The sequence below is a fragment of the Sinocyclocheilus grahami genome, unplaced genomic scaffold, assembly GCF_001515645.1.
Source record: "Sinocyclocheilus grahami isolate Dianchi unplaced genomic scaffold, SAMN03320097.WGS_v1.1 scaffold318.1, whole genome shotgun sequence".
Taxonomy (NCBI): Eukaryota; Metazoa; Chordata; class Actinopteri; order Cypriniformes; family Cyprinidae; genus Sinocyclocheilus; species Sinocyclocheilus grahami.
Window position 1 is genome coordinate 723,282 of NW_015505497.1, and position 12,591 is coordinate 735,872.

General features: G+C 34.7%; 2 protein-coding genes across 3 annotated transcripts in view; one reads left to right on the forward strand and one right to left on the reverse strand.

Annotated features, from left to right (window-relative positions):
• Window positions 1-762: 762 nt before the first annotated feature.
• On the reverse strand, window positions 763-6,996 carry LOC107602077 (protein kish-A-like). 2 transcript variants are annotated; one of them, XM_016294483.1, is made up of 4 exons: window positions 6,911-6,996; window positions 4,547-4,656; window positions 1,374-1,408; window positions 763-1,278 (listed from the first exon to the last, which is right to left on the reverse strand). In XM_016294483.1, the coding sequence occupies exons 1-4, from the start codon at window positions 6,911-6,913 to the stop codon at window positions 1,208-1,210; spliced, it is 219 nt and encodes a 72-aa protein (XP_016149969.1). In that variant the 5' UTR covers window positions 6,914-6,996; the 3' UTR covers window positions 763-1,207. The 2 variants fall into 2 exon arrangements, with proteins under 2 accessions (XP_016149969.1, XP_016149968.1); XM_016294482.1 differs by having other exon boundaries at window positions 763-1,207; window positions 6,911-6,978.
• A 9-nt stretch (window positions 6,997-7,005) lies between these two features.
• The window catches only part of xrcc4 (X-ray repair complementing defective repair in Chinese hamster cells 4), a 32,530-nt gene continuing 26,944 nt past the window's right edge, over window positions 7,006-12,591 (forward strand). Inside the window, exons 1-3 of the mRNA XM_016294427.1 lie at window positions 7,006-7,098; window positions 10,188-10,330; window positions 10,416-10,609. Of these exons, the coding sequence (XP_016149913.1) occupies window positions 7,094-7,098; window positions 10,188-10,330; window positions 10,416-10,609 (342 nt within the window). The 5' untranslated portion in view covers window positions 7,006-7,093. The remainder of the gene's footprint in view (window positions 7,099-10,187; window positions 10,331-10,415; window positions 10,610-12,591) is intronic.

The window sequence follows — 12,591 nt, forward strand, 5'->3', positions numbered from 1 at the left end:
TGGCATTTAGCACAATGGACTATTTTTTAACATTTTGATTTGCTCTCTTTTTGTGGGTTTCTTGGATTACTACATGATAGATGGATGGATGGATGCAGTTTAGCTCTGATAGTGTTTTCAAATAAACAAAATGATTGAAAACTATTTTGACAAATATAATTTACAAGTACATGCATTCTTTTAAATTGATTATATTTTAATATAATTAATATAATAATGCACAATATACAGATTAATTTTGGCACTGCAATTATTTTAAAATTACCTATATATTTGAAAAAAAATAAATGAAAAAATATATATTTAAAAAAAAAAAAGCACAATATACAGATCATTTTTTGCTGTACTTACTTTTAGATTACCTATATATCTGCAAATAAATAAATAAAAAGAACTACATTATTATTATTACTACATTTAAAAACCTGAATAATATTATTTAGGGATGCACAATATGCACATTTTCACTAATATTCATATTTTCCTAATTATTATTCATTTGATTTGTCTTATATTGGAAGCAGATATCAAGCTTTTTTTTGCCTCAACGTCCAACCTTTTCTTTTGAACTCAAACATTCATTATGCCAAGTTATGAATATATTTTCTGCACAATTAATCATTTTGATGCCTGATTTGACTTAAAATATAAACATAATTTTACAGTAATGATTTATAATATCAGATTTCTGTATTGTGAATAGCTAATATTATTAGCAGCTACTATACAGACATGTCACAAAAACAAACTTTTAAATGAAGATTTCTGTAATAAATTCACCTTTTAATGAAAACGTGTGCATGTAAAGTCAACAGATTCAATTGAACAATTTAACAAGCATGATATCAAGCACATCCATGTGCATCAAATTTATCCTCAATGTCCCACATTAAAACTGTCATTGACAAGCATTTTGGCTCTGACAACAAACACGTTACATCTGATCAGCTTTGAGTGCACGAGTCAATGACAACTGGAGCATTACCATGGAGACCAACGATTATTTGTATTTATAAAAACCGGTCCAGGAGGCTGAGAAATGCTCATGCTGTATTTGGAGAGCAGTCCACATGCATTACCAGAAGCCAGTTCTGCCTGAGAGAGTCTGAATGTCACCCAATTACACATCTTGTTCCCTGCTGTAGAATCTTGTAGCTGTTCTTGGAAATCCTTTCTGCCTGCTCCAAATCCTCACATGCTTCCGCTGCTACTCCGAAAATAAAATGGTGAAGGCCATGATGATACAGCAACACGCCACGTAAGGGCTTTTGCGCTCACCTAAAAGGTACCAAAAGAAAAAAATTTGCAAACGAATAAATCGTATAGAAAAAAACAACAACACATGGCATAGTAGCTTTTATGGCATTACTCACCTATTCTTGCACATTTCCAGAATATTCCAAGGAATCTGATGGCAAAAGGAAAGGGTTTACAGTTAATGCTTGAGCAGATATAACGTAAAACAATTAAAACTGTGGACTGAAATCATCATTAACTAGCAGTTCTGGGAACTGCAAATGAATTAGCTTTACTCATTTAAATAAAATAAAAAAATTACTAATAATATTAGTACATATGCAAAATTTTCATAGTATATCAAAAGCGATAACAAAAGACATCAGACTTTAATTGTCTCAGGTTTTAAATTAATTTTAATTCTGGTTTAATGTGATCAACTGCAACACACTTTTGCAAAAAGGTTTTATATTTAAAATTATTAAAACATTTCTTGTATGCAAATAAACAAACTTTTGCCCATGTTTAAGATAAAATGCTTATTATTATTATGAAAAATATTACTGATTTTACTCAAATTTCTTGACCTTTTTCCCCAAAAAATGTAGATTGTTTTTTTTTTAATTCCATAAAGTAACCATAATTCACAACGATCATAGTTACTGCAATTAGTATCACTACTGTAAAGAAAGAAAGAAAGAAAGAAAGAAAGAAAGAAAGAAAGTAAGTGCTGTCAGGACCACTATCGTCAAAATGATAGATACTTAGCATAAAGTTTGGTTTGGCGGTATGGTTCTGTTCTGGGCAAAAACCTCCCTGCCCATCCATGCAGCCTGTCATGAATGAGCAGGGAGAGCAGCAATAATAACCCCCCTAGGGGTAACAGAACAGAACAAGGCAGATATCATTAATGTACTTAATGATATTTAAGTGTAACACTTTATTCAAGATAAAGGAGTCTGATTAGCAAGGAATATCAGAAAGCCAAGTCTTGACTGTGGCGAAAGGAGGAGCTGGGGATGGAGGAGGGTAATTTGCTCCGGAGCAAGCTGAAAAGCTGCTGAATAATACTGAATAGAGCTTATATAGGAATGCCGCAATAGGTGTCGTATTCCTATAGGTAGATGTGATCAGCTGAGAATCAGCTGATGCAAGCTTGACTCAAGTGACCTGCCAGACCTAACACTTCATTTCAGGATCTGTAAGATTTCATGTTTTTGAAAGAAATCTCTTCTGCTCATCAATGCTGAATTTATTTGATTCAAAACACAATAAAAACAATAATATTGTGAAATATTGTTACAATTCAAAATAACTGGTTTTCAATTTAAATATATTTTAAAACATAATTTGTTCCTGTGATGCAAAGCTGAATTTTCAGCATCATTACTCCAGTCTTCAGTGTCACATGATCCTTCAGAAATCATTCTAATATGCTGATTTGATCAAGAAACATTTCTCATTATTATCAATGTTGAACAGTTGTGCTGCTTAATCTTTTTGTGGAATACATTTTTCCCCATTATATTTACGATACAAATCTTTTGTGACATTATAAATGTCTCTACTGACACTTCTGACCAATTTAATGAGTCCTTGCTGAATAAAAATATTCACTTCTTTACTCTTTAATGGTAGTGTACATATATTTGTTTTCCTGGAAGAGAAAGGCTGTAATTATGTATATCGTTTAAATGCTCATTTAGCAGTACTAGAATTGGGTTTAAAATAAGACTATACGAGTAAAATACAAAGCAGCGGGCCGCAGTCTCGTGTCTGCCGACTGCTTGTCTAGGAAGCGTGAAGCAGAAGATTACAGAGTGAAGAACTACAGATGACTGACGAGCTTCACAGGGCCTGAAATGTCACAACAGACGCCTGATAGAGCGGAGATCTACGAGCGGACGTGCATCTGGCCTGAACAGAAACAACAAACAGGTCAGTGAGAACATGCTCTGTCAACAGCCTGCGCAGACCCCCGGGAACAAAACCCAGCCTCTGTTTCCCCGCGTCAAACAAAGCTTTAACACATTTCCCCAGTAAACGCTCTATAGGTTTCACAACCTTGGCATTTGCAACAATCCACAACTTAATATTTGATGTCCTTTCAGACGATCATTAACTTTGTGACACACAGGCAAAGCTGCAAGTTTCTGCCCATGCGTACATGAAAGTAATTCACTATAAGCGCCAAAATGGACATCTTGGAAGTACGTCACAATTACTGGGGGTGCGAAAACCATTACTTTAATATGTTGCAACTCCGGCTAATTTGTCTTGGCTAATGCATGTGTTTGTTGCGATCAGATCGCTGGTTGTGAATTATCTCCTTCATTTCCTGCTCCTGTCATGTGCAGTCCAAACATGTGGCGAACATCTTGTTGCTCGAGTTCGACGTTAGGCGGTCACTTTATTTCACAGACGTATCCCCAAAGCAAACACTGACCAATGACACTCAACTAAGATCAAATCAATTAAGAATGTAAATAAAGATTTTGTATTATTAAATAGGAGTTTATTTTTTGTTAACAATTTGGCCATGAGAAAAATATCTTGGCAACACTTTACTGATTGTTTCTGGGAATTAACAAAAGATTTTTCTGTTGAAGTGTTTGTATACTACCATAAAACAAATCCAGGCCTGTTTGGACAACATCTTTGACCTTTAAACCGCCAGTCTTTTGGTGCTTCAAGGAATAGTTCAGCCAGAAATTAAAATTTGCTGAAAATGTACTCAAAGATGTAGATGAGTTTGTTTCTTCATCAGATTTGATGAAGAGAAATGTAGCATTAAATCACATGCTCACCAATGGATCCTCTGCAGTGAATGGGTGCCGTCAGAATGAGAGTCCAAACAGCTCATAAAAACATCACAATAATTCACACACGTTAACCAGTGAAAAAGCCAATCCTCTGTTGTCCTCTCACATAAAAATGCACCGACATATTTGTTTAGAACTGTTTTTGCTTGTAAACAGTGCTTGATCTGTGCATATTTCTCTCCTGATTCAGACGAGGTGACTTTTTCACTGGAGAAACATGCAGCTTTTTGCTTCACAAGATGTTCATTGATGGATTGGAGTGGTGTGGATTATTGTGATGTTTTTATCAGCTGATTCTGACGGCACCCATTCACTACAGAGGATCTAATGCTGAGCAAGTGATGGAATGCTGAATTTCTCCAAATCTGATGAAGAAACAAACTCAGCTCTGTCTTGGATGGCCTGAGGCGGAGTAATGTTCAGCAAAATTTCATTTTTGAATGATCAGAATGTTTACTATATTAATGTGTGGATGGCAGTAAACATACCCTGTTTTGTTCTTATCCAGCAGGCTGGGAGCGAGAGCTCGTATATACGCACAGGTGCAGATGAGCAGTAAGATGACCGTCAACAGACTCTGGAAATTAAATATGGCAGACTGCAAGAGAAAGAAAGAAGAAATTAATAATTAATCACTTATTAATAAACAACTAAAGTTATAAAACACTGTAATCCAAAAAAGTGGAATAATTAATGCACAAGATATAAATGGTTTGGTTTAGTTTATACTTTGTTACACTGACTATAGAAAGAGTAATGTGTTTGGGCAAAACCGTGACATTAGTTTTGGCATAACAACCTAGTATGTACTAATTTTAAGCTTAGTGTTGTTGAGTACTTGGTAATCTGAAGTAGTTTTTATATTTAAAATAAATGTAAAAATCTACAATGTTCTAGTAATATGTATAGTAGTACACAGAAAAAACATATTTTACATGTATTCTAACAGAGTGTTTTCTATGCCTATGCTGATATCTTGTGCATGATTTACAACTATGTCTGTATTTTAAGATGTTTTGATTTTATAGGTAACAACCATAACTGTCCAAACTGATCAATTATTTCAACTGATTTAACTCAGACATTAGACATAAGAATCCATAAAGCTTTAAAAGTAATAACAAAACAAAATATAAGTCCATTTGTGACAATTTTCTTTCATCTTAATTTTGTGATTGCAGTTTCTATTTTTGTTATTATTTATTTATGGAGATTGCATTAAAGGGTTAGTTCACCCAAAAATGAAAATTCTGTCATTAATTACTCACCCTCGTGTTGTTCCAAACCCGTAAGACCTTCGTTCATCTTCGGAACACATTTAAAGATATTTTTGATGAAATATGAGGGCTCTCTGACCTCCCATAGACAGCAAGGTAACTACCACGTTCAAGGTCCAGAAAAGTACCAAGATGATCGACAAAGTAGTCCGTGTGACATCAGTGGTTCAACTGTAAAGTTACGAAGCTACGAGAATACTTTCTTGCGCAAAGAAAACAAAAATAACGACTGTATTCCACATTTTCGTCTCTACTGCGTCACTTTGGACGCGCGTTCACGACAGTACCATGACGCGAGCGTGTGGCGGTGCCGGCACTGACCCAGATCTGGCGTGATGACGTCATTACACCGGATCTGGGTCAGCGCCGGCACACGCTCACGTCATGGTAAGTATTCTCGTAGCTTCGTAACATTACAGTTGAACCACTGATGTCACACGGACTACTTTGTCAATCATCTTGGTACTTTTCTGGACCTTGAACGTGGTAGTTACCTTGCTGTCTACGGGAGGTCAGAGAGCCCTCATATTTCATCAAAAATATCTTAAATTGTGTTCCGAAGATGAACGAAGGTCTTATAGGTTTGGAACAACACGAGGGTGAGTAATTAATGACAGAATTTTTCATTTTTGGGTGAACTAACCCTTTAAAAGTATTCAATTGCCAGAAATTATTTCTTTTTGTGCATTTTATGAATTAAGTTCAATGCTCCCCAGGGCAGAATTGATTTGTCATTGATTTATTTGATTACAAATACATATTACTACAATTAAATTTTTTTATTTAAAACAGTTTTCTGTTCTGAACGATGTATTTTAAAATATTATTTATTCCCGTGATGGCAAAACATAATTTTCATATTATTTTCATCTTAACTTTGTACCTATAACGTTGATCTTAACTGTCAGTCCATTTTTGCATAAATAATATTGAATTGCCAGAAATTATTATTATTATTTTTTTTTTTTTGTGCATTTGATAAAAAGTTGAATGCTCCCCAAGGCAGCATTTATTTGTTATTTGATCAAAACTACCATAAAAATTGCATTATTATAAATTATTTTAAAATAACTATTCTATATTTGAATATATTTTCAAATGTAATTTATTCCTGTGATGGCAAAGCTGAATTTTCGGCAGCTATTACTCCAATTTTAACTGTTTCACAATAACTTTTAGAATTGAATTATGTGGTTGAATAAATAACATCTAATCGCCATAAAAGAGGTGTTATGGTGCAGTTTGATGAGTTTAAGGCCCTCTTCTCTCTGCCACCTCACACTCGTAGCAGTAACGTTACTGAAACTGTCAAATATTGTATTGAACAGAAGTCATGAATGACAGCTCAGAAGAATAGTGCAGAACAGACTCTGCATCGATCAGCGGCTTTCTGTTGTTTATATTCCTGCTTCACTGCAGCAGCAGACAGCACTCTGAACTTCTCCTGACATCGCTTTCATTTTCACTGCACCGTGGACGGATATATCGCGACGACATTCAGGCGAATTCTGACTGCTCGTTTCTACTTAACTTGTATAAACTTTTCCAAAAATAATAAATACATTTTATACTTACCATCTTGATTTCCCCGGCCAGCCAACTCACACTTCCGGTGTAGGATGGAAATGACGTCACCGCTACGGCAGCCTGGAAGCGCGAAGCGACGAAAAGCCGGATGAGAGAGGGATATGAAATCTACAGAAGTGTGTTATTTCGAATTAAAATTAATTTAACCTATAACATCCATTTCCTTTCGGAATGAGGTGAGATTTTGCATGTGTATAGCGCACTGTGATCATAATATGAGGGAAACGCACTTGTTTATGATAACTGATGTTGTTTGTTTCCTGCCATAAACAAAACACAAACTAACATTCTTACGTTATGTATAAAACGTGCACCTAAAATATATAAACAATCAAGAAATAAAGAAACTGGAGAGTTAAAAATCCCATTTGTCATATTTAGCAGAACTATAAGAGCAGCGTTGAAGAGGGTTTTGTTGCCATCGTGTTATTTTCCCTTGAAAGCTTGTATTTGTTTTGATTCTATACAGAAAAGCACCATGGTAACCATAGTTAGTATTATTGTTGCAAGAAAATGATCATATTAACAACAAATAATTAAGTAAATAACAATATAATATATATAAAAAATGAAGATGTTATATTTCGATTTTTATGTATTGCTAATATGTTCAGTGCAAAACATAAGACCAGTGACCACATCAAATTAAAATGACAAAAAGTGATTTTATATACACCGAATACATATTAAATGCAAGTAAAGTGTCTACTTTAATGTTTCAAATAACGACTGACATGACACCTTCATAATGCACCGAATACATATTAAATGCAAGTAAAGTGTCTACTTGAAGGGGTGTGCGTAAGACTGACATGACACCTTCATAATCATGACATGACACATGAAGGGTTTTTATGCATGTTTATGACAACTGTCATTAAGTGTCATTTGCTCAGTTCTGTCATTTTTAATGCAAAGATGACATTGTTTGAGATGTCTTTGTTATGGGCTATGGCTAGGGGTAAGGGTAGGGTTAGGTCAAATAATGTCATATTTGCATTAAAAATTACATAACTGAGCGAATAACACTTATTGACAGTTGTCATAAACATGCATAAAACCTCCTTCATATTCATGACATGTGTCATGTCATGATTATGAAGGTGTCATGTCAGTCTTATGCACACCCCTTCAAGTAAAGTGTTACCCTTTATTTTTAGTCAAAATATGGGTGAAATAATGTTCAAACGGTTTAATCAGTTTAACAGATACATTAATGTAAAAATGAAACAACATTCTGTATTTATTACAATATATAAAAGAATAAATGATCATACTAATGTTTATTATATTTTAAATTATTAAAAATGTCTTGCTGACAAATGGCTAAAACCTAGCGGAATTGATCATTAAAATGACAATGAATTCGTATTTTGGGGATGCACTGTGATCCAATTAGAGTCTTGTAATGTCATCTAATATTTCTTGTTGTAAATATGCCAGGCAAGATTTTATGATTTAGTAACTATTGTTACATTGTTAAACTAAATGAATTTTTTTTTTTTCGGTAATCCTTGTTTAAAATGTATGATAGCCATTATTTTTAGCTTAAACATTTTAATGTATGAAAAAGAATTTAAGCTGTAATAAACTTTTATTATTTCATATATATAGAAACATACTGTCACATGTAAACAGGCATAGAGCAGGACTGCCAATTCCTTTTTTCAACACAAATATGATGTCTTTCTACTGATCACACTGAGGCTTTTGTTGCAGCACTGTCTACTTCCTACGTTTCGATTCTGTCGCTCTAAAATTGTGTGTATGGATGTACACAACACAAGCCGTTTGTTCTCTTTTCATTGAGGATTAGCATTTTTTGCCTCTAAAAACTGCAAATTATGGGACTTTTCCCTTAAAAATAGACTTGGAGAATTGATTCATTGTGTTTTGCTTCCAACCACTGATGACTTTGGGGAATAGATGGTGCTCAAATCAGCAAGCCATAAATAAATCTTTAGCTTTTGATGGATTATGAATATCTCTATTCATGGTTGGATATATGGAGAGAATGTTGCTCAGATAATTTGCAGGGAAACTGTTTAATTATATTGCTAATATACCATAATAATGTTCCAAAGAAAATAATACTTTTTTTTTAAATATAGCCCACACATTTCTTCAATTTGTTCTTCATTTCTTTCTTCATTTTTTTCAGGGTTACTTGTGCATATTTCATAACCTTCCTGAAAGAGATTGTCAGTTGTATAGAATGTCGGTCTTGTTTAGACAAGAGGGTTTTGTTGAGATGGTCGAGACCATCTGTGGACCATCGATGGAGCGCTTTAGAGTGGAATGTGTCTTAATTACACCTCAGTCAGTGGGTTTTGGACACATTGATTATCAGTTTGACAAGCGAGTTAAAGTCAGTCGACGTATGTTGTCCTTCACCTTTCCCCTCACCGCTGCACATTGTCAGCTCTGACCTGAGAGGTCGGCCGTTTCTCACACATCACTCACTGGATTCTCCGACTCCTGTGAGGTCTGCATCCATCCGTTAGTAGCCTGCTGTGGAGTTTGTAGAATCTTCCACAAACTTCTACATGTTCTCTGACCTTTGCTTGATCAGTTTTTTTTATCTATCAGGAGTATAGTAATCTCCACTCATTGCACACATTTTACCATTATTTTATATATATATATATATAAACACACACACATATATATAATGCTATTTAAATTAAATATATATTTAGTTTATTAAAAACTATATGCACAATTATTTGTTTGTGTATTCGTTTTTTAGTGTTTTAGTTTTTAATATATTAATATAATTGAGTTATTCACATAGTAAATAAATGTTTATAGAATAATTCATACATATTAAAAATGAAATGTAATATATGATTATAATAAATTTTTTATGATGAAATAATTATATAAATGCAATTTTATTTAATTAAAATATATAATAATAATTAGTTTATTAAAATAATATATATATATATATATATATACAATTATATCAAAATAAAATTAAGTATATATTTTTCATATCTAATTATAATAGTATGTATTCTAGTTATTTTCATTCTATTCATTATTTTGTATTTTAATGAATATTATATACAGTATATGCGGCAAATGGTTGAAATTAACCATGTTTTTCACAATGTATATTTATAATTATTAGTGCAGATACTTTTGAAGTTGTTGAATTATGTTTGTTCATTCTTACAGATTTAATAGAATGCAGCATGTTGTGTGTCATTTTCTTTGTGTGTTAGCTGTGTGTGATGTTATTATGATAATTTTTCTGCAGGTGTCGCAGCACTAGCATACGTCAGATCTCCATTGCCTCTGAGCCTCATCGCACGTTTTTTCTTAAGCTAGAGTGGGCTAAGGATCTTGGATCTGGTTTTGTTATACTTCTGTCCGATGGCGTCTCTGCGTGGAGTGGTGAAGGTACTAGGACATCAAATGATTCCATTTAAATGACATGAAGAGACTTCAGAACTGCCACGTTTCAAACCACAGTTTCGTTTGTTAGTTTCAGAGGAGGATGTGTCCCGTGAAGCCCAGGAGATCGAGATGGAGCTGGAGAGGTATGTTGGTGACCTGCACCTGGCTCTGACCGGAGAGGGACCGGCAGCGGAGGGGGAATACAGCTTCCACCTGACACCTGAGAGACCCGGCCGCCCCCTGCTGCAGCTGTCTTATGAGAAGGTGCAGAACGACATCTCAGTGAGTGGCACGCCTGAGACCGCTACACAGCACTGCGTGATGTAATAGTCTCGCTGATTGACACACGCTCTCATATAGTATGCAGTCAGGGTACAAAATGAACACTCACCTGGTGCCAGATGCTAAAGATAAAATGGAGTTTTGAGAAACTATAGCGTTACGTTGTTTAAGTCAAATTGTAAGGATGACTTGACTGAACAACTTGGTTTAAAGTTGAAAGTTCACATCAAAAGTTTATCCTAGATTCTTCTTCTCTGATATGATGGATGGATGGATGGATGGACGGACGGACGGATGGATGGATGGATGGATAGATAGATAGATAGATAGATAGATAGATAGCTGTAGATGGATAGAAAGATGATAGTTTGATTTGATTGATTGACTGAATTTTTTTAATTGTTGAAATGAGTCATTGTTCATTCACTTTATTCATTCATTTGTTTACTTGTTCACTCGGCCGTTCGTTCATTTTTCATTTATTCATTCATTCATTTCCCTCCTTCATTGGTTTCATTCCTCTATGTGAACACATCTGTTAATTCTTTCTGTTATGATTCTGTCTGTCAAATTGTCATTCGTTCACTCTTTGTTTTCTTGTTGGTTCGCACCATTCGTTCACATGTCCCTCTCCTGCAATGGTTCCTCTATGAGAACACATCTGTTTCATGGATGAGAGAAAGAGTGTGCGATCTCTGCTTGCTTGAGGCTCTACTGAACGCGTGATTGGCCAAAATCGCTCTCAACACTTAACCATTCCCAGAGAACTACCGCTCTTTATGTCGAGCTTTAAAGGAGGTTCCCCTCGTTTGATCTCGTGCCAAGCTCGAGGGTGCCGAGGAACTCCAGTGTCTGGGAAGTCTTCGGTAAACTCTAACGTCAAGACCTGGATCACGTAGAATGTTTCTTACTGTACTGCATTTGTTGATGTTAAATTCATCCATCGTTTCCATCTGCGTGGTGTGAATGTTGCAGAAATGGTCTGTTTGTAGTGAAATAGTGTGGCATAATTACTGAAGCCTTGAGAAAGATAATAAGACACTGGCATAAGGTTTGCTTTGTATAAAATGGGTCTCAAGAGAGGATTCCTTCCCTCTGAACGTCTCATCTCCATTTCAGACCTGGCTTAAATTGAAGTCAATTTTGCACGCTCATTTTTATGGGATTAAGTCAGGCCTTTTGACATGAGATGTTTTCAACTAGTGCCGGAGATGTAGAGATGTGCTATTACTGTACTGTTAACCTGCCCCACATAGGCCCCTTAGGGCCCTTTCCATATGTTTAGCTCTCTGCTCACCAAGGCTGCGTTTATTTGATAAAAAATAAAGTAAAAACGGTAATATTGTGGATTGGAAATAGAGAAACTGGCCCTTGGTAGGGGAGGAAAGTTCGGCCAAATGCGTAATTTTGCATAAAAGATTCTTCATAATGTTTATTAGGTTGCTTACTGACATTTTGTGGCCTACTGTAACATTGGTCTTGAGTGTAAACGGGAATGAATATTGCACAATATAACCTGCAATTATGTTATTATGGTTACAAGAAACTCAAAAAAGTATAATGTATAGTTTACTGCCGTTCAAATGTTTGGGGTAGTTTGGGTTAAATTGATCAAAAGCGATTGTAAAGACATTTACAGTGTTACAAAAGATTTCTATTTCAAATAAATGCTGTTCTTTGGAACTTTATATTAATCTAAGATTCCCGACAAAAATGTCTTACAGTTTCCACAAATATATTAAGCAGCACAACTGTTTTCAACACTGATGATAATAAAAGAAATCTTTCTTGAGCAGCAGATCAGCATATTTGAAGGATTTTTGAATCGCGTGAGTAAATATATTTTAAAACATAATTAAAATAAAAAGCAGCTATTTGGAAATCTGATAATATTTCACAATATTGCAGTTTTTCTGCGTTTTTGATCAAGCACAGCAGCCTTGGTGAGCAGAAGAGACTTCTTTCAAAAAAATTTAAAAATC

Bases quoted from the DNA above. Each gene is read 5' to 3' on its own strand.
- LOC107602077 (XM_016294482.1), bottom strand. The intron at 1,409-4,546 runs GTATGTTTACTG...TTTTGCCATCAG, and splicing joins CTGGATAAGAACAAAACAGG to ATTCCTTGGAATATTCTGGA. The intron at 1,208-1,373 runs GTGAGTAATGCC...TTTTCGGAGTAG, and splicing joins CTGGAAATGTGCAAGAATAG to CAGCGGAAGCATGTGAGGAT.